The sequence below is a fragment of the Uranotaenia lowii genome, chromosome 3, assembly GCF_029784155.1.
Source record: "Uranotaenia lowii strain MFRU-FL chromosome 3, ASM2978415v1, whole genome shotgun sequence".
NCBI classification, from domain to species: Eukaryota; Metazoa; Arthropoda; class Insecta; order Diptera; family Culicidae; genus Uranotaenia; species Uranotaenia lowii.
This window is the reverse complement of record NC_073693.1, coordinates 330,302,438-330,324,772: the sequence shown is the minus strand read 5'-3', so window position 1 is coordinate 330,324,772 and position 22,335 is coordinate 330,302,438. Positions and strand designations below refer to the sequence as shown.

At 38.0% G+C, this 22,335-nt stretch overlaps 1 protein-coding gene across 1 annotated transcript; it reads right to left on the bottom strand.

Annotated features, from left to right (window-relative positions):
• Nucleotides 1-181: 181 nt before the first annotated feature.
• LOC129758717 (uncharacterized) lies at nt 182-21,455 on the bottom strand. Its single transcript, XM_055756318.1, has 6 exons — nt 21,325-21,455; nt 21,037-21,254; nt 12,029-13,177; nt 11,701-11,967; nt 10,283-11,640; nt 182-3,183 (listed from the first exon to the last, which is right to left on the bottom strand). The coding sequence occupies exons 2-6, from the start codon at nt 21,086-21,088 to the stop codon at nt 1,222-1,224; spliced, it is 4,788 nt and encodes a 1,595-aa protein (XP_055612293.1). The 5' UTR covers nt 21,089-21,254; nt 21,325-21,455; the 3' UTR covers nt 182-1,221.
• Nucleotides 21,456-22,335: the final 880 nt, after the last annotated feature.

The following is a 22,335-nucleotide window of genomic DNA, read 5'->3' as shown; positions in this document are numbered from 1 at the left end:
ACTAAGAGCTCATATTTCACTTTTAGGGTAATATACGGCTTTTGTGGTTTTAATCATAGGGTGGCTCCATAGAGTGTCGACAGAATTTTAATCGCCTAAAAGTATGAAGCTGAACAAATCAGTATTCTTTTAACAAAACCAGCAGACGGAGTTTCTCTATAATAAGGTCATCACCAACACATTTGATTAATATCAGTTTATTTCATACAGTAGCTACTAGAAACAAAATGTACAATTATGCCAGCTTTTTTCTGGAGTGTATTACTTCCTTTTCGTACCATCTGATTTAGGCCGACAATCGCGATTTTTTGATGATTAGAATAAGTATATATTACCAGTATGTTCAACGAATCAAAAGAACAGAAAAGGGAATTTTGTTTTTTTAATGAATTTTTAGTACTAGTATATTTTTAGTTGACTTACATTAATGACTAATGATTGTGTTTGTTGTTAAGATTTTCTTTTAAAAGAACTTTTTAAAATGAAGGGGATTTTATCGAAAGAATAAGCCTAACCTTTGAAGTAAGGATAAAGATTGAAGTTTAGATGATTTAAAATGATCTAATATAGTTAAAAAGACAGCTCCACGTGTTGGGCTTCTGTGGAATGTAACGAATTAACGATTAATACCCGAGTGTGAATGTGTTTCTTTTACTCTTACTGTTTGTGTCTTTATCTATGTGCAATTCTATGTACGTGAAGTTGTTCTTTCTGAAAATAATTTTCAAGCTGCCGTTTCCGTAAGACTTTTAAATTTCGGAAAAAACAGTGCAGCATGTTTTGCGGGTTATTTGAACGAGTCTTCAAACGATTTTTAGTCTTATTTGTGTGTGTTTGTTAAAATCTGTTAGACAGATTGGAGTACCTTTTAAGGAAAAGGCACCGTTTTGGTTAAAAATATCCGTTTGATGCTATAAAATCAGTTGCCCGAAACCGCTCGATATTAATGTTTGTATGACTGGTCACGATTATTCGTATCCGCAGACAAATCCCACTTACCTTTGGCGTTACCGTTATTGTTTTCGATTAAAAAAGTTACAATCTTGATTCAGTATTCGGTGCTAATAAGGTAGAAAATTATTAAAACATAGTTAAAATCATACAAAAATTTTAGTACAACAAAAAGAATACAACAGAAACAATAAATTAATAACAACTAACTACACAGCAGATAGGCGGAGAAGTTGTCGGAAGTATCGAAAGAAAGTAAGGGTGTTTACTTTAGTGTGAGGGTTGCTCTTCGATAGATGGATCCTTGCGAAGTTTGCTCTTGTTGAAGCCACGGATGGCATCAAGCAGGGCGGATCGAGGATCAACCGTTTGTGCCGCCGGGGGAAGCTGCTTTTTTACAATGGCACCTCGGACGACGGGAGTGGTCAGTTTCGGGGGTGGCGGGGGAGGAATGGATGCTGTGGTATTGTTTTTGGCTTTGAGTGCTACTATGGGGGGTTCTTGAATAGCAGATATTTTTGGTTCCGGTTGTGGCTCCGGAGAGAGGATTTTATCTTTTAAGCCAGTTCGCCTAAGCGTGTTCTGACCGAATGGGAATCCCGGGTTGGAGTTGGTTTGTTCTGGCTTTTCTGGTGCCTTTGGAGGCGCGGGTTTTAAAATGGTCGTTGAAATATTGGTAGATTCGATCATTGATACAGGTCGTGGAGCTGAAGGTTCATCTATTGATTTGAATCCACGAACCACGGGTTGGAATTTTTGATAACCCATACTAAGTCGATTAATGGTAGCTGTTGTGTTTGCTGGCGTCCCTGGATTCCGTGAGAAGGTATCGTAGAAGTATGGTTTCTCCAGGGGTTTCGGTGCAACAGTAGGTGGTACGACGTTCTTTTTGTATTCAACAGCCCTTACAATGGGTAGACGATCGTCGTTGTTGACCGTAACAGGTTCAGTCCTGTTAATTTCTAAGGGAAGTTTTTGGATTTCTACTTCACTCCGTCTCAATGGCACGTGTTCTCGGGCGCAATCTGGACGATCAACGCCGTCTTCCCTTTCATCGACAGTAGCGGGTGTTGCGTTCAAGCTTATTTTTGTGGTATTGTTGACGTTTCTGTAGCCTCGAGGAAGCGTAGAGCTTCCTCCGAATCGATAATCCCGATCCGACTTAATGGTCACGTCAATTTTGGGACGTTCACTCCAAGTGGATAGATTGATGGTCGGAGGACCTTGGTACTTCCACTTCTTATCATTTTCAATGCTATCTTGAGCATTCACTGTAACACTAACTCCACTGCTGGTCACAGTCGTGCTTGTAGTAGTTATACTTACAACCGTCGTTTGTGGATTCTTAGTGACAACAGACGAAAATTGCTTGTTTTGCAGCTTCTCGTCGTCACTTTTTGATTCCTGAGACATATCCGTCATCAGCTGAGTTTCAACCTTATTACTGATTATACTATTTTCCGTAAAACTATTTTTCTTCAAATATTCTTTCTTTGAATCCTGCACATTCTCTTTCTCCTCTTCAATCTCTTTTCTAACTTCAACTTCCTCAATCTTCGTATCGACTACGCTTTCCCTTCTCAATACAGCGCTCCTAGCTACCTCATTCTTGAACTGTACCAAAGTTGAGATATCCGTAAAGCTGTTCCTCTTTATGGCCGCCATAGGTAAAACTTCTCGTTCCTCCTCAGCTTCATTCGCCACCAAATTACTCCGCGATGTATTCAGAATATTCTTAATCACCTCCAAACTTTGCAGCGACGGCGAATCACAGATGCTCACCTCGCTAGTCGACTTCCGCCTAGAGCCAGCTCCAAATCGATTTTCAAACCTCTGCGCTCCAATCAACGAAATATAGGATGTACTCCGCGGAGTCAATCGCATCCCATTTTCCCTGGGAACTCCGCCTCCCCCGGCTGGACTAGCCAGCGCCTGAATGTAGTCCGACCGAGTCGAATGGAACGAATCCGACCGGTTGATTCGACCGGGAGTGCGGTTCAGCACCGTAGTCAGGCTGCGACGTTTGACCGGGCCTGCTCCAACGAGGGCGGCCGATCCATTACGAATCGCACCACCATTGACCATCTGCTGCTGTTGGTTGTTGGCCGCTAGGGACTCTTCTTCATCGCTGCTCAGCAGCTGCCCACTGCGGATGGCCTGGATGGAATCGACCGATATCTTTCGGCGGATGATGACCGCTTCCTCTTCGTCCTGGGGTGGTTTCGGAGGCACCTGGAATTAGATAAATTTGAAGTGGTAATTCGATTGTGTAAAATTGAGCTTTTTAAATAGCGCATTTCAGCTGTTTATTATTTAGCGTGTTAGCTTAAATTATGCTAAAATAGAGAATTAAGCCTGACTCAGATATAGATATCCTTAGAAAGGGGCGTTCCGTGGTTAGACAGCTTATCCAAACATTAGCGATGAGGTAGACACCAAATCGAAACAGGCCATAGCAGGTCGAGAGGCTCTTAAGTTCTCCATAGATTTGTAGTACCGGATAAACTGGTTAACGTAATAGACGACATGAAGGAACCAGTAACAGTAGTGAAGAGTTAGTCCAACATCTACAAGGAGGTTGAGGACAAGCGATGCCGTTTGTTATCACGGCTTACAAGCTCATAGATACCCATTGAGAGAACAGGGTATATCGGAGATCCGAAAAAGGCTCTAGAGAGGGAACGCTCACCAAAAGTTACGCAAAACAGAACTCCAACCCACTGAGACTGGAAAGGTATGCAAGATTGTTTCCGGTTGGTGGCGGGGCCTTAGAAAGGCTCCTGGAGAAGAGCCTCAAGGTCATTTTCGGGTACATCAATGCGTGTGAACCGAGAAGTAGTGCAGCCGACTAACTACCCCTCCGAAGTCACGTCCTACTTGAAGCCCAGAAAAGGCTGAACGTAAACAAGGTGATACCAAAACCTTCCGTAGAGAGGGACGAAAGTGCTTGATAAATAGCGATCATTGTGTGGGCTCCATTCTGCGGACAGATCGGTCGTGTCAACTGGATACAGTTGGTTAGGTGTTAGTGAGGGTGATCTAGAAGCGGGTGCAGAAAGCGGATGTACCCTTCTACTTGGACTATAAGAACGCCGATTTCGATATCATTTCTCGCGTACTGGCCACTATAGACTGGGAATCCGAACTCGAACTAGCTAACCCTAATACTGCAGCCGAAACTTTCTCGCACATCCTCAGCTACGTAATCGACCGTCATGTGCCGAAATGCACCGCCAATGCTAATCCTCGGACTCCATGGGCCACAACAGCTTTACGACAACAGAAAGCGACAAAAATGCGTGCCCTTCGAAATTACAACAAGCACAAATCTCCGCATACCAAGGAAGAATATCGCAAACTCAACTCCGTCTTTAAAAAAGCCAGTCAACGTAGCTATCAAAACCATTTTAGTCGATTTCAGCAAAACCTCAAGACTAGCCCAAAATTCTTCTGGAATCACGTCAAGAATCAGCGGAATGAACCTGGAACACCGTCCTGCATGTTCCTGGATGGCATCATGGCGAACTCTGACTCCGGAATCTGCGATCTCTTTGCCAATAAATTTTCGAGCATCTTTGATACATCTTCAATAACCGACGATCAACTGAATTGTGCCATCAGGAGTGTTTCACCACTGGGCTTTTCTTTAAACGGTATTACAGTCGAGGATACAACCATGTCTAAAGCAGCCACTAAGCTCAAAAACTCCTTCTCTACGGGCCCGGACGAGATACCAGCTAACTTTCTGAAGCGTTTTATGCCTTTTTTGCTGACTCCTATCAGGCTTATCTTCCAAGCTTCGCTTGACCAGGCCACCTTCACCTCACTGTGGAAAGAAGCTTACATGTTCCCGGTTCATAAAAAGGGAGATAGGAAAGATGTTAATAATTACCGAGGAATTTCAGCTCTGTGTGCTATAGCCAAACTTTTCGAATTGGTGGTTTTAGATCCCATTTTCATGTTCTGCAAGCACAACCTCTCCAACGGCCAGCATGGATTTATGCCTCAACGCTCAACTACAACTAACTTACTAACCTTTACCTCGTATGTGCATGAAAGTTTTGTAAAGAAATCCCAAATGATGCCATCTATACCGATCTGTCTGCCGCATTCGACAAGGTGAACCATGATATTGCCGTCGGAAAGATCGCGCGTTTAGGATTTTGTAGATCTCTCATTAGCTGGTTCCGCAGTTACCTTACTGGACGTAAATTGACAGTTCGTACGGGTAACTGTTTTTCCAGGCAGTTCTCAGCTTCATCAGGCGTGCTTCAGGGAAGTCATTTAGGGCCGTTAGTATTCCTAATCTACTTCAATGACGTGCTGCAACTCCTCGACGGACCAAAATTGGCGTATGCCGACGACTTGAAACTGTACTGCTCTATCAATGGCTCCGAGGATGTGAACTTCCTGCAGAACCAGTTTAACCTCTTCGCCTCCTGGTGTGATGCCAATCGCCTACCTTTAAACCGTGATAAATGTGTAGTAATATCATTTTCCCGCAAACGACGCTCGTTCTCAGCCGTTTATTTCCTTGGAAACGATGAAATCTCTCGAGCTCAACACGTGAAAGGTCTTGGTGTGATCCTCGACGCGCGGCTGGATTTTAAGAATCACACCAACTATATCGTTGACAAAGCCTCCAGAAGCCTGGGTCTTCTTTTCCGCATGACGAAGGACTTTAAGGACATCTACTGCCTGAAGAGTCTTTACTGCAGTCTGGTTCGATCGAACCTCGAATATGCTTCTGCGGTTTGGTGCCCATATTATCAAAACGGTTCTGATCGCATCGAAGCCATCCAACGACGTTTTTTGAGGTATGCCCTTCGACACTTAAACTAGCAAGACCCTTTTCGACTTCCCAGCTACGAAAGCCGCTGCCGCCTGATCGACATCGACACGCTGCAAGCCCGCAGGACCGCCACTCGTGCTTCTTTCGTCGCTGATCTGCTTTCATCAAGAATCGACTCTCCCGCACTTTTGGAAGTTCTTCCACTTAGCGCCCGACCTCGTAGTTTGACGAATCGGGATCTTCAGCTCTTCGTTCCTGTTAGACTAAACAATTACGGGGCCAACTCTGCAATAATTGGCGTCATCAAGACTTTTAACCGCTTCTCAGAACATTTCGATTTTGACGTTTCGAAGATTGTATTCCGAAGAAGAATTCTTAGTGTTCTAAGTTCAGTGTAGATTTGTATTTGTAGTTAGTCTCCTAATTTTTAAATATCATTTGGATCAATATATGATCTGTTGATTTGATAATAAATAATAATAATAATAATAATACATCGAAGGTGAAGGCAGACAGCACGGTTTACGGTTTACGGTTTACTATCATAGAGATATCGAATAGAGCCAGGATGACCAAAGAGGAGGGAAGCGTTTATGCAGTGCAGACGACTTAACATCTCGGACATCTCGGTGATCGAATGCCGCAGACAGGCCCTGAATAAGCAGTATAATCTGCAGGAAGTTCGCGTTGTTAAGAAGTAGACAAAACATCAGCAGCCTAGAGTGACGGCCGATGTCATTACCATCATGTTTGGCTAGAGTAGGACGTCTATCTCTTAGTAACACGAACATGCCAAACGTGTTGAAATACGCTAGAGATGTTTCGGTAGTCAGCAATGGAGACATCCTGAGAAAGAAACAGAAACTAGTGGACTTCTATCTGAAGCATTTTCTGATTGTTCAGGGATGCTCATTAAGTATCGCCGTCGGTTCGGATACGTTGGCTCGCTACCCTACCGAGACGAATGATCAAGGTTTGGAGGGTGCATGTGTCGATATACCCGGTTTGATAACCTTGTCAAATAAATGTAGTCTGCAGTTTCCATCTGTGATTCCGTCGTCGGGGCGCAGAGTACATTGACTCAACAAGGATCAAGGTTTAAAATTTTTTAATAGTTGTCTCCACAGTATTCACGTCTTTGCAGTATGCTACTCTGGGTTCACGGATGCAATTGGTCGACTCTAGATACTATGTATCCCTACGCCATAAAGTCCACCTAATTCTCATCCGGACCTGCAACCAAGGCTGTACCCGTGATGGGAGAACAAGTCCGCGCTTCTGCGGTCATCGGCTTACACGGTTCCAAGTCAAACTCCAACATATATACCCTGCCTCTTGTTACGATTCAAGACTAAGGACCTCTCCTCTGACGACTCGAGGTCCGGCCTTTACTCGTAACTCGAGGCTCGCTTGGTTATCACGACTATCGTGCGCTCCACCTCTGTTCGGGACCACTGCTAGAGACCAATGACCTCTCCTCTGATGACTTGAGGTCCCGGCAAAGGCGTCATCCTACACCGACTAGAGTGACTCACCCGCCGACGACGACGTGAAGTCACTCTATCCGAGAGTATTCCGGGGCGTCAATCTCCCTACGAGTTCGACTGCGGAGAAGGTCATGTCTCCGTCGCCTCCGTCGCAGCGGGCGCATTCTACTCGGATACTCCGCGACGGTAACGGTGGAGATATCCTACATACAGCTCGGCATACTCAGAAGGTAAAATCTTATCTTTGTCTGCTTTACTGTTAGGTTCGGACGCACACATCTCGGATGCTCCCCGGTAAAGGAGTCACCCTACGTCGATTATGGACTAGTGCTGGTTCCAACTCCTCTGCAGGGCAGTCCTGACTCGGGTGAACTCACCGCTGACCACGCGCCAAATATTGGCATCCTCACACATCCTCCGCACGATGATGTCGGCTGTCGTATAGAGTCCACAGGCGACAAGCTTGTTAGTGCGTACCCCTTCGAACCTTGGACAGTTGAACACCACACTGAACACTGAACAACACTCAAATCCACGATCCATCCAGAATCCGACGTTAGGGATCAAGCGATGGGTTCACCGGCCACGTTCCGAGCTGTCCGACTGGTGCTGCCAGCTGGACATTGAAACCTCTCTGGCATGTTTCCACACATCGGCCATGTGCCTGTGCTCATAGCAGTAGATATCTTCTTCTAGCAAGACCGAGATGGACATGACCCCCGCCACAACATCAGCAGCTACCGAGGACACTGTTTGATATGCACTGATTACTCGCAGGTTCACCAGCCGCTGCACGCTGCCGAGCTTCTGCAGATTACGCTGTATGCTCAAGGATTCCGCTCCGTACCGCAAAATGGACGAGTTCACACTCGCCAGGACCCTCCGTCTGCTGCAGCGGATCGCCGATTTATTCGACATGAACCGTGAGAGGACTGTTGTCGCCATTGCCTCTCTTTTACAGCCGTAGTCGACCGCCGTAGCTCATCCGGTCGTCGATCATCACCCCCAGGTACTTGATCGCACGCTTGGATTCGATTGCGCATGGTCCAGCTGCAATCGTCACTGATTGTGCTGAATCTCGATCTTGTGGTGAGACAGACGCAAGCTCTTGGAGCGCATCCAACTTTCCACCTTCTCAATCGCTACTGTGGCGAGTAGCTGGACCGCTTCGGCGAGTAGCTGGACCTCTTGGGCCACGTCGTCTGCAAATCCCACAAGTCTCACTCCCGTGGGAGACGCAGTCTCAGGAGTTTGTCATGAACGAAGTATCGATCCTAGTGAAACCCCTTGCCAAGACACTCCCTGTCCCTCGCAGTTCATTTACTGTAGTTGGCGGTTACGGAAGTAACCCTCCACCACCACCCTACAGATATATGCCGGAATCCTTATACGAATGAGCGACGACGAAATCGCTGCTAAACTGACACTGTTGAAGGCGTTCTTCTTCACGTCAAGGGTGACCACTACGCATAACCGGTCTCCTTTTCTGAATAGACAACTTTTTGATACAGGACGATTAACTGCAATAGGTGTGGCTTTGTTCAATAGATGACGCCATGGAGTGGGATTAAGTTATTTGAGTCGTGATTAAACAACAGTCTTGAGTGTGGGTCACTAAAGGCGGGAGTCCAGAATGAGTTGAGGCCCAAAACCCTATGATTTCCAGCCCACAAAAAAGGAAGAAAAGGCGAGTTTCCAAGTAGAGTGCCTCCGATCAAGCGTTTGAATCGCCAAATTTGAGGAAAGATCTACTGTGTAGTAAAAGCTGTGTACATAAGAAGGATCACTCCACCACCATTGGAGTATCCAAGTGGTGCCGATTCCTGAGTTTAAAGTTTTTAGTGAAAAAAAAAGATTTCTTATTGTTGAGCAACTTCAAGCTCCGGTAAAATCGTCAGTGAATAATGAGTTCTCTGTCAGAACCATTCGCTGAATAGTTTTGCCAGATATTCTGTAATCTACAATGTTTAATATCGTTTCACTTCTTATATAAATCATGTTGGAAACCTCTGTGGCAAATAGAGTTGACGGCAAAGAACTAGAGCCACTGGAAAGTCTTCGAAGGTCGTCGAGCCAGAGCCATTGGTGGTTATCGAGCCAAAGCCATTAGAGAGGGATTAAACCAGAGCCACTGAAAGGTCGTTAGACCAAATACGACTAGAAGATTGTCGGACCAAGAGTCACTGGAAGTTCGTCGAGTTGGGAAGCAAATAGAAGGTCAGGCTGTCGTCGATCAAAACCGAAGGCATAAAAAAAGTCGGAGAAACCAAAAGAAGGTCGTCCTTCTCAACTCCAGGACGAGCAACCGGTTGGATGTAGTTGTAGGACTGCGAATGTGGGTGTTGAGCAGAAATGTGGATATTCGTCGTATCGAAGTCATTATCGACGTGAACTGACTTTTACAGAGGAACGATAAACGACTTCGATGTGATCATCTCGATCGATGTATCAACCGCTGCGCAAGGCTTTAAAAAAGTCAAAGAGGCTAGAAAAACACCATCCTATGATAAGGAACGCATTTTCCATGTGGATGTTATAAATTCGGCATACTTGAGGGGAGCTTGCCAAGGGAGTTTAAGAAGAGGTTTCAGGACCCGGAGACGGACAGCCAGACGAAGAATTCCAACTATTAGAGGAAACCCCAAGTAGTCAAGTAACCTCAAGAAACTCAGTAGCATTTCCTGTGTCAGGAATAAATCATCCCAGAGAATGAAAATCCCGAAAAAAAGAAAGTTTTTCCTGTGTTTGCTCAGGAAGAAGTTCAGCAAAAATCATAGCTTCTGGAGCGAAAAACAAGAGGTTCAAGATACTGGACTTTCATCTTCTCGCACACTTTAAAGTTTTGGCCATGTTGTGAAAGGAGCAGAAGAGAAAGTTAAAGCATGAGTGTTGACAAAAGATAATTTTCGAACCTAATCCTTCCTTTCGCATGTGAATGCGATGAAAAATCTTCTTACCTTTTCAGATCGTGATTTAACAGGTTAGATTGTATATTTTTAATTTGTAATTACTAAACGTTGATGAGAAACAAACAAAAAAAAATACAACTTACCGTATCCGTCGATTTTTCTGTCCGTACAGCCTTCTCCAAAATATTTTCCTTATTCTCGCCCGAAAACCCATTACTATAGGTACTGATTTTAAAATTACTCAAACTATTCGGTCCCACCCCGGGAATTTCCTCCTGTTGATCCTGTTGTTTTCGGGATCCACTCAGCACCCCCCGTAGCGAGCTATCGTCTCGAATCACCGCGGCCAGCTCGTTGATCACCTCACTAGATTTTCGGTTCTCGTTGGAGAACCTTCGCTGGCCGGCCGGTTCCAGTACCGATTGAGACCGGTTGATGCTGGTAATGCTGGTCCTCTTGATGACCACCGCATTGTCCTGGATGAGGATTTCTTCGTTCGTTTTGGCACTATTGATAACATTGCTTTCATTTTTTGTAAGGTTTCCGTTCGTTTCCTTTATCGGTTTTACGCCACTCTCGATGGCTTCCTTCAGTTCTTGAAGTTCGTTTTCTTTTAATTTTTCTCTCCGTTTCTCGAGGGTTTGAATCATCGACTCGCGTAGGTCACTTCCTCCACGATAGCCGTCTTCCATGTCTGATGTGATCAAAATTTCTCCTCCGGTGGGAGTGACGCTGGGACTGCTTCCGGTGCCAAGATCGCTCTCGTTCAAAGTCACTGTTGGGGAGGGACAGTTTTTGCCGTTTTCCTCTAGGACCACGAGGCTTTCATCCATCAGCACCTTCTCTCGGAGAACAGGGCGGATGGCTTCCGTTTCATCCGAAATAAACGTCATTTGATCAGTAACGATCGTGGTGTTGTCCACAAAGGTTGACTGCAAATCGAAAATGCGCTGCTTTTCGTCGTACTCTCCGGACTTGATGGACGAATCGGCAAATTTAGGTGGAGCCGGTAGGGTATAGGTCCACTGTTCGTCTTCCGCCGGCGATGGAGACCGGACTTGGTCTTTCTTCTCATGAATCCGTCGCTCCGTTCCGGATTCAATGTTATAAATTTTGATATCTTCGTCCGAGCTGTGTCCCCCGTTTGAAGGTCTCCGGTCGGGTTCCGTTTCGTTGGTTTTTCTGCTACCAACTTCCGGCACAATGTGCACTTTGGATACGATTGGAGTCGATGGTTTGAAGCTGTTATTTAGCTGTGGTTCCACCGGCGTTTTGTTAGCGTCGTTAACGATCTTGATGGAAACCGTTGAAGCGCCATTGGCCGATTTGGGTTCCGTATCTTGCTGAACCAAACTGGCAGGGGCACTTGTCGGTTCCGGGGACGACTGATCTACGTTTAGCATTACTTTGGATACGTTTTGGGACGGAACCGATGATATCGGTGGGGTGGTCGGCTGCTGATGATGAAGGCTGTTAACCGCATTTAGCTTATTCACCGTATCTGAAAATTAAAGATTTTTTTAAAAAAATCAACTAGAATTCGTCATGCATTGAGCTTCACCTTGGTTCCGTTCCTCGCTGAAGTTGGAGTCGGTTTCCGAAATCAGCGTATCGCTGTCGGTGCTTCCGGTTGTGGCCCCTCGCAGCGGTGCCCTCGGCGATGGTGTCGGTACAATCTTTGGTTCCGGGACCAGGTTATTATTGTTAGCATGATTGCGTCCACCATTAGTCAAACTATTGCTGCTGGTATTGGTGGTTCGGGTATCGACTGTGGTTAACCTCGTTCCGACACTCCTCGGAGGCGGGGCCGGAGCTTTGGATTTCCTAGCTGGAAGAGGAAAATAATTGTTAGAGGGTTCAACAAAAATAAATCTCAAACATGAAGTTACCATTCGAGTTAAGCCGTTGACGAGGGGTCGGTTGATGCTGCTGGAGATGGTCCAAGCTTTCCTGGAAGTCTCGCGGGTCTTTCACCTCGGACGAGTTGGAGGATGTGCGGGTGTGATTGACAATGTCCAGCATACTGTTGCTGTTGGTTCCATTCAGGGAGGTCCGCTGAAGGTCGTTTTCGCCGTTTTCTTGGTTCTGTTTCTCGGAAGTGGGTGGTTCCCGGATGATGTACATCGAGGTGGGCCGGTTCTTGAGGGTACTGTACGACGTTTGGGTATTGATGATGTTGTTCATCTCTTCGACGGTTTCCGGATGTTGGTGGTGGTGATCCCGGAGGTTGACTTCTTCGCCATTGGGCTGTTGGTACTCAATGCTATTGTTGTTCATCGAGTCTACGGCTTGTAGGCCCCGATTGAACAGATTTGGGGACGATACATGGAAGTTCTTCTTAGAGTAAGGTGGCAACTGCGGTTCCTTGAAGATGTGATCATCTCTGCTGAACTCCAGGGGTGCCTTCTCGGGTATAGAGTTTTGACTCGGAGGTCGTGGAGCTAGACGTTTTTTCCGGGTTGGAGCCACCGGAGGATGTGGCTGACTGCCGTTGATTCCTCCACGGGAGCTTGAACTCAGCCCTGATGAATCCATCGAGTTGAGCGAATTTGTTGAACTATAGGGACTAGTAGTTTTCATCGCCGCGCGCGAAGTTCTGCTTAGATCCGAAGAAGAAACCGAGCTTTCACGGATGTTCTTCTGGTGCAGCCGGAAGATGTCGCTAGTGCTTAGCCGATACTCATTGTTTTGCAGATGTTCAAGCTCCTTCTTGGACATCAATCGAATCTCATTTAATCCAACTTCTCCTATAGTAAGATCCAGCTCGAACCCCTGATGGAAGTCCGTTGGATGGCGGAACAGGAATTTCGATGCGTCCAGCAATTTATCGTTGCAGATCATATCCAGCACTACCGCCAGGCGAGTTTTAGCACCGACTCGAGCCACGTACAGCTGTTCCCGGGGCAAGAGCACCGTTATCCGGAACGTCTGCTCGAACGGGGCATTATTCATGGCGGCCAGCGGCACGATCTTGTTGTACTGACTAGAGCTGTCCAGGTTGGTCGTGGACCGGGTAAGGTTGGACGTAGATTTGGAAACTGGAAAAGAAGAATGGAATTACTAGTTAACATCCGTATCTTAATTGTAAAGTGGAATTCACTTGAAACAAGTTATCAAGATTCCACATACTGAACCCTACAAAGACCTTTTCAAGCATTCTTCCCAGCTGAGATTTTAAGATCTTATAGGCCTCAGTCCTATAAAGAGGTAACAAAAAACTATGTAGATTCTGCATGAATTATGTGGAAACAACATGTTTCAGTCTTCTAAGCAAGAGGTCATGAGATCGAGTCTCGGTCACGGCATACATATAGTATCAACTCTTAAAATGGACGGATGGTTTTAGCATTTGAAGGATGCTAGCCGTCATATCCTTGGGTAAGCCTAGAGTTAAGTACAATTTAGATCTCTTCAAAGAAACATTAAGTTTCACTGAGATCCTACACTCAGGCAAATTCTTATTATAATTTTCATAAGATGCGTCTTATGAACCGCTTTTTAGAGTGTAAAATTGTGTTTCATAAGAGTCTTATAAAATTCCTTCAGTTTTCATATGAACATCTTATGAAAAATAGGAGAAATGGCATTGTGAAAATATAATGAACACATTCATTCATTCCATCAATTTTTTTATTGTCTAACGGTACGAAGCACTCGCTATTGTTGGTAATTCGTTTTCCTTAACATTGTTATCTTTCTAATTGGTAAGTTTGAAATGTTTTTGATGTGAACGCCATATATACTAGTAAAATTAAAATTTTTTTTTGTTTACCTTTCAGTATACTGACCGGAAAAAAAACGCAAGTTCGAAGAATCGGATGCGGCCAAAAAAACTTTGTTGAAACCGGGGTGTTGCTGTGCTGCTGATGACTACTTCATTATTTTATTAAAAGAAATTGGGAAAACAATAAAGTGAATGTTTTCAACGTCAAATATCCTAAATTATTCTAATTAGAACTGACTTTCTGTTTCCATAAGAGCCTCTTATGAAAAGCTGCAAACTCTCATTGGATTAGGTGTTCATCTTCAGAATTCATTCGCGTCATAAGAGAATCTTATGAATTTCAATGATTTTTCTAATGGCGCCACTTAATAAGAGAATCTTATGGCATGCATAATAGTATTTTTCTGAGTGTATATGTGTGTGTGTGTTCGTTTAAAAGAACACGAAAAAAAACAATCACAAAAAAATTGAAATGTTTTTCTAGCTTTTAAACGAGCACTGAAAAGCAAAATGAAAAATAATATTCTTGATTTCAATTTAAATTAAAAATGAAGGGACCTACAAGCATTTTTTATTCTGAACTTTTGATTTTTTTAATTTGTTTTAATTTTGAAATTTATGTAATTTTTGTCATTTTTGGTGTTTTTGAAATTTTTGTCATTTTTGTAATTTTGGTCAATTCGTAATGTTTGTCATTTTCGTCATTTTTGTCATTTTTGAAATTTCTGTCATTTTTGTCACTTTCGTTAATTTGTCATTATCGTCAATTTGTCATTTTTGTCATTTTTGTTAATTTTGTCATTTTTGTAATTTTTGTAATTTTTGTCATTTTTGTCATTTTTGTAATTTTTGTCACCTTTGTCACCTTCGTCATTTTTGTCATTTTGGTCATTTTTGTCATTTTTGTCATTTTGGTCATTTTGGTCGTTTTGGTCATTTTTGTCATTTTTGTCGTTTTTGTCATTTTTGTCATTTTTGTCATTTTTGTCATTTTTGTCATTTTTGTCATTTTTGTCAGTTTTGTCAGTTTTGTCAGTTTTTTTATTTTTGTCATTTTTGTAATTTTTGTAATTTTGGTCATTTTGGTCATTTTTGGTCATTTTTTGCATTTTGGTCATTTTTGTCATTTTTGTCATTTTCGTCATTTTTGTCATTTTGTCATTTTGTCATTTTTGTCATTTTTGTCATTTTTGTCATTTTTGTCATTTTTGTCATTTTTGTCATTTTTGTCATTTTTGTCATTTTTGTCATTTTTGTCATTTTTGTCATTTTTGTCATTTTTGTCATTTTTGTCATTTTTGTCATTTCTGTCATTTCTGTCATTTTTGTCATTTCTGTCATTTCTGTCATTTTTGTCATTTTTGTCATTTTTGTCATTTTTGTCATTTTTGTCATTTTTGTCATTTTTGTCATTTTTGTCATTTTTGTCATTTTTGTCATTTTTGTCATTTTTGTCATTTTTGTCATTTTTGTCATTTTTGTCATTTTTGTCATTTTTGTCATTTTTGTCATTTTTGTCATTTTTGTCATTTTTGTCATTTTTGTCATTTTTGTCATTTTTGTCATTTTTGTCATTTTTGTCATTTTTGTCATTTTTGTCATTTTTGTCATTTTTGTCATTTTTTTCGTTTTTGTCATTTTTATCATTTTTGTCATTTTTGTCATTTTTGTCATTTTTGTCATTTTTGTCATTTTTGTCATTTTTGTTATTTTTGTCATTTTTGTCATTTTTGTCATTTTTGTCATTTTTGTCATTTTTGTCATTTTTGTCATTTTTGTCATTTTTGTCATTTTTGTCATTTTTGTCATTTTTGTCATTTTTGTCATTTTTGTCATTTTTGTCATTTTTGTCATTTTTGTCATTTTTGTCATTTTTGTCATTTTTGTCATTTTTGTCATTTTTGTCATTTTTGTCATTTTTGTCATTTTTGTCATTTTTGTCATTTTTTAATACTTTTTGTCATTTTAGTCATCGTTGTCATTTTTGCAATTTTCGACATTTTTGCCATTTTTGTCATTTTTGTCATTTTTGTCATTTTTTTCATTTTTGTCATTTTTGTCATTTTTGTCATCTTGGTCAATTTTGTCATTTTTGTCATTTTTGTCATTTTTGTCATTTTTGTCATTTTTGTCATTTTTGTCATTTTTGTCATTTTTGTCATTTTTGTCATTTTTGTCATTTTTGTCATTTTTGTCATTTTTGTCATTTTTGTCATTTTTGTCATTTTTGTTATTTTTGTCATTTTTGTCATTTTTGTCATTTTTGTCATTTTTGTCATTTTTGTCATTTTTGTCATTTTTGTCATTTTTGTCATTTTTGTCATTTTTGTCATTTTTGTCATTTTTGTCATTTTTGTCATTTTTGTCATTTTTGTCATTTTTGTCATTTTTGTCATTTTTGTCATTTTTGTCATTTTTGTCATTTTTGTCATTTTTGTCATTTTTGTCATTTTTGTCATTTTTGTCATTTTTGTCATTTTTGTCATTTTTGTCATTTTTGTCATTTTTGTCATTTTTGTCATTTTTGTCATTTTTGTCATTTTTGTCATTTTTGTCATTTTTGTCATTTTTGTCATTTTTGTCATTTTTGTCATTTTTGTCATTTTTGTCATTTTTGTCATTTTTGTCATTTTTGTCATTTTTGTCATTTTTGTCATTTTTGTCATTTTTGTCATTTTTGTCATTTTTGTCATTTTTGTCATTTTTGTCTTTTTTGTCATTTTTGTCATTTTTGTCATTTTTGTCGTTTTTTTTCATTTTTGTAATTTTTGTCATTTTTATCATTTTTGTCATTTTTGTCATTTTTGTCATTTTTGTCATTTTTGTCATTTTTCAATACTTTTTGTCATTTTAGTCATCGTTGTCATTTTCGGCATTTTTGCCATTTTTGTCATTTTTGTCATTTTTGTCATTTTTATCATTTTTGTCATTTTTGTCATTTTTGTCATTTTTGTCATTTTTGTCATTTTTGTCATTTTTGTCATTTTTGTCATTTTTGTCATTTTTGTCATTTTTGTCATTTTTGTCATTTTTGTCATTTTTGTCATTTTTGTCATTTTTGTCATTTTTGTCATTTTTGTCATTTTTGTCATTTTTGTCATTTTTGTCATTTTTGTCATTTTTGTCATTTTTGTCATTTTTGTCATTTTTGTCATTTTTGTCATTTTTGTCATTTTTGTCATTTTTGTCATTTTTGTCATTTTTGTCATTTTTGTCATTTTTGTCATTTTTGTCATTTTTGTCATTTTTGTCATTTTTGTCATTTTTGTCATTTTTGTCATTTTTGTCATTTTTGTCATTTTTGTCATTTTTGTCATTTTTGTCATTTTTGTCATTTTTGTCATTTTTGTCATTTTTGTCATTTTTGTCATTTTTGTCATTTTTGTCATTTTTGTCATTTTTGTCATTTTTGTCATTTTTGTCATTTTTGTCATTTTTGTCATTTTTGTCATTTTTGTCATTTTTGTCATTTTTGTCATTTTTGTCTTTTTTGTCATTTTTGTCATTTTTGTCATTTTTGCCTTTTTTGTCATTTTTTTCATTTCTGTCAATTTTGTCATTTTTGTCATTTTTGTCATTTTTGTCATTTTTGTCATTTTTGTCATTTTTAACATTTTTGTCAATTTTGTCATTTTTGTTATTTTTGTCATTTTTGTCATTTTTTTTCATTTTTGTCATTTTTGTCATTTTTGTCATTTTGTCATTTTTGTCATTTTTGTCATTTTTGTCATTTTTGTCATTTTTGTCATTTTTTTCGTTTTTGTCATTTTTATCATTTTTGTCATTTTTGTCATTTTTGTCATTTTTGTCATTTTTGTCATTTTTGTCATTTTTGTCATTTTTGTCATTTTTGTCATTTTTGTCATTTTTGTTATTTTTGTCATTTTTGTCATTTTTGTCATTTTTGTCATTTTTGTCATTTTTGTCATTTTTGTCATTTTTGTCATTTTTGTCATTTTTGTCATTTTTGTCATTTTTGTCATTTTTGTCATTTTTGTCATTTTTGTCATTTTTGTCATTTTTGTCATTTTTGTCATTTTTGTCATTTTTGTCATTTTTGTCATTTTTGTCATTTTTGTCATTTTTGTCATTTTTGTCATTTTTGTCATTTTTGTCATTTTTGTCATTTTTGTCATTTTTGTCATTTTTGTCATTTTTGTCATTTTTGTCATTTTTGTCATTTTTGTCATTTTTGTCATTTTTTAATACTTTTTGTCATTTTAGTCATCGTTGTCATTTTTGCAATTTTCGACATTTTTGCCATTTTTGTCATTTTTGTCATTTTTGTCATTTTTGTCATTTTTGTCATTTTTGTCATTTTTTTCATTTTTGTCATTTTTGTCATTTTTGTCATTTTTGTCATTTTTGTCATTTTTGTCATTTTTGTCATCTTGGTCAATTTTGTCATTTTTGTCATTTTTGTCATTTTTGTCATTTTTGTCATTTTTGTCATTTTTGTCATTTTTGTCATTTTTGTCATTTTTGTCATTTTTGTCATTTTTGTCATTTTTGTCATTTTTGTCATTTTTGTCATTTTTGTCATTTTTGTCATTTTTGTCATTTTTGTCATTTTTGTTATTTTTGTCATTTTTGTCATTTTTGTCATTTTTGTCATTTTTGTCATTTTTGTCATTTTTGTCATTTTTGTCATTTTTGTCATTTTTGTCATTTTTGTCATTTTTGTCATTTTTGTCATTTTTGTCATTTTTGTCATTTTTGTCATTTTTGTCATTTTTGTCATTTTTATCATTTTTGTCATTTTTGTCATTTTTGTCATTTTTGTCATTTTTGTCATTTTTGTCATTTTTGTCATTTTTGTCATTTTTGTCATTTTTGTCATTTTTGTCATTTTTGTCATTTTTGTCATTTTTGTCATTTTTGTCATTTTTGTCATTTTTGTCATTTTTGTCATTTTTGTCATTTTTGTCATTTTTGTCATTTTTGTCATTTTTGTCATTTTTGTCATTTTTGTCATTTTTGTCATTTTTGTCATTTTTGTCTTTTTTGTCATTTTTGTCATTTTTGTCATTTTTGTCGTTTTTTTTCATTTTTGTAATTTTTGTCATTTTTATCATTTTTGTCATTTTTGTCATTTTTGTCATTTTTGTCATTTTTGTCATTTTTCAATACTTTTTGTCATTTTAGTCATCGTTGTCATTTTCGGCATTTTTGCCATTTTTGTCATTTTTGTCATTTTTGTCATTTTTATCATTTTTGTCATTTTTGTCATTTTTGTCATTTTTGTTATTTTTGTCATTTTTGTCATTTTTGTCATTTTTGTCATTTTTGTCATTTTTGTCATTTTTGTCATTTTTGTCATTTTTGTCATTTTTGTCATTTTTGTCATTTTTGTCATTTTTGTCATTTTTGTCATTTTTGTCATTTTTGTCATTTTTGTCATTTTTGTCATTTTTGTCATTTTTGTCATTTTTGTCATTTTTGTCATTTTTGTCATTTTTGTCATTTTTGTCATTTTTGTCATTTTTGTCTTTTTTGTCATTTTTGTCATTTTTGTCATTTTTGCCTTTTTTGTCATTTTTTTCATTTCTGTCAATTTTGTCATTTTTGTCATTTTTGTCATTTTTGTCATTTTTAACATTTTTGTCAATTTTGTCATTTTTGTTATTTTTGTCATTTTTGTCATTTTTTTTCATTTTTGTCATTTTTGTCATTTTTGTCATTTTGTCATTTTTGTCATTTTTGTCATTTTTGTCATTTTGTCATTTTTTGTCATTTTTGTCATTTTTGTCATTTTTGTCATTTTTCAATACTTTTTGTCATTTTAGTCATCGTTGTCATTTTCGGCATTTTTGCCATTTTTGTCATTTTTGTCATTTTTGTCATTTTTATCATTTTTGTCATTTTTGTCATTTTTGTCATTTTTGTCATTTTTGTTATTTTTGTCATTTTTGTCATTTTTGTCATTTTTGTCATTTTTGTCATTTTTGTCATTTTTGTCATTTTTGTCATTTTTGTCATTTTTGTCATTTTTGTCATTTTGTCATTTTTGTCATTTTTGTCATTTTTGTCATTTTTGTCATTTTTGTCATTTTTGTCATTTTTGTCATTTTTGTCATTTTTGTCATTTTTGTCATTTTTGTCATTTTTGTCATTTTTGTCATTTTTGTCATTTTTGTCATTTTTGTCATTTTTGTCATTTTTGTCATTTTTGTCATTTTTGTCATTTTTGTCATTTTTGTCATTTTGTCATTTTTGTCATTTTTGTCATTTTTGTCATTTTTGTCATTTTTGTCATTTTTGTCATTTTTGTCATTTTTGTCATTTTTGTCATTTTTGTCATTTTTGTCATTTTTGTCATTTTTGTCATTTTTGTCATTTTTGTCATTTTTGTCTTTTTTGTCATTTTCGTCATTTTTGTCATTTTTGCCTTTTTTGTCATTTTTTTCATTTCTGTCAATTTTGTCATTTTTGTCATTTTTGTCATTTTTGTCATTTTTAACATTTTTGTCAATTTTGTCATTTTTGTTATTTTTGTCATTTTTGTCATTTTTTTTCATTTTTGTCATTTTTGTCATTTTTGTCATTTTGTCATTTTTGTCATTTTTGTCATTTTTGTCATTTTTGTCATTTTGTCATTTTTTGTCATTTTTGTCATTTTTGTCATTTTTGTCATTTTTGTCATTTTTGTCATTTTTGTCATTTTTGTCATTTTTGTCATTTTTGTCATTTTTGTCATTTTTGTCATTTTTGTCATTTTTGTCATTTTTGTCATTTTTGTCATTTTTGTCATTTTTGTCATTTTTGTCATTTTTGTCATTTTTGTCATTTTTGTCATTTTTGTCATTTTTGTCATCTTGGTCAATTTTGTCATTTTTGTCATTTTTGTCAATTTTGTCAATTTTGTCATTTTTGTCATTTTGGTCATTTTTGTCATTTTTGTCATTTTTGCCATTTTTGTCATTTTTGTCAGTTTCGTAATTTTTGTAATTTCTTTAAGTCAAACTTGTTTTATGCGACTTGAGACATGATACGTGAGTTGAAGTCTGAAGTCATGAGACATGAGTAATGGAACATTACACATGAAGACTCACGAAAGTATCTCACGTTTCATGTTTCACGTCTCACTTTTGATGTGCTACGTCTCACTTCTCAAGTCTAGAAACAGTTTGAGTTTTTCGCATTTAGTTTTTTTTTATCGAAAAAAAAACTTACCATCTTTATTCTTTTTGCCCAGCAATCGGTTCAGCGTAGACAGGCCGTTCATTTTGCAGGGCTAAGGAAGCTTTCGATTTGCAGTGATGGTGGTGAAGTGGGTATTTTCCAGTCAGTGGCGAAGGGGCGTTGCTGTAAGAATCCGGGAAAATCCAACTGCTACACAAATTGATGTTGCTCACATAGTTACACCGTTAGTTGAAACCGTTAGCCTTCACCTGAAAGTAAAGAGAGTGAAATTGATATGAAATTTTTGTCGAAATGTTTGGACCAATCTTGAAAACCGACTTTTATATGTAGGATATCCGATAAAAATAATAAAACAGAATTGATTCGCTGATGATACCCGGACCGCCGTCGTTTTTGCCGCAAACACACGATTTTACTTGCCGAAGAAAGTGTCTGCAACCTTATCGGTGCGGCCCGGGGTTTTTTTTTTGCGCTCTTGTTCCTTATCAGTGTTTATCGCAATCTAGAGAATGTGCGCCTTAGAGGAAAAACACGAGCCTGAGCAATACCAACTAGCAAGTGAGCAAGCAAGCAAGCAAGCAATACCTTGATGAGCAATTTTACAACTTGCACCTTACCGAACCTCGAGCAAACACAATTAAGAGGCCCTGCTTAGCACAATATTGATACTACAACGAAAAAAATAATCGTTCAACGTTTGTTTCGCCCAAGACAGGGGTGGTAATTATCACCGATTTTTATGGAAAGACACGTAGGAAAAATAACTGGTTTATTCGGAAAATTCGAGTCAAACATAATTGGTAAGCCTCACCAAAATTGAAAAAAAACATAAGCCGAAAGAACTACCGATATGAAATAACTAACCCCTAAAAAGTAATAGCTATAACATTTATAATCAAAAAAATTTCTACGTGTCGCCTCATTGGGTGAAAGATTAAATTCCAATCAAGCAATATCAGAACGACCTGCTTCTTTCTCGGGCCTTTTGTAGCTAGTCATAAATAAACTCGGCTAGGCCAATGTTTGCCGATCTAATCCAAAAGTTGTGGAATTTTTCATATCGGCTGATAAGAAGTCGGTGTTGTGGGTGGAATAGTTTCCAAGTTGGCCGCAGGTATCCGTAGAATGATAGTAACAACACTCAAGATTGTAGTTGGGTAACGAATGGAGATTCGAGATTCTTTTGAAAGTGGGAATTTTCGATAATAACGGCTCTAGGCAACGAATGTCAGTCAAAATTGAGGTGATAAATTAGGAAACGTGTCGTTTACGATGACTTTTATCATCTTCAAAGTCAGGGTGAAGAGCCCTGACTTTTATCATCTTCAA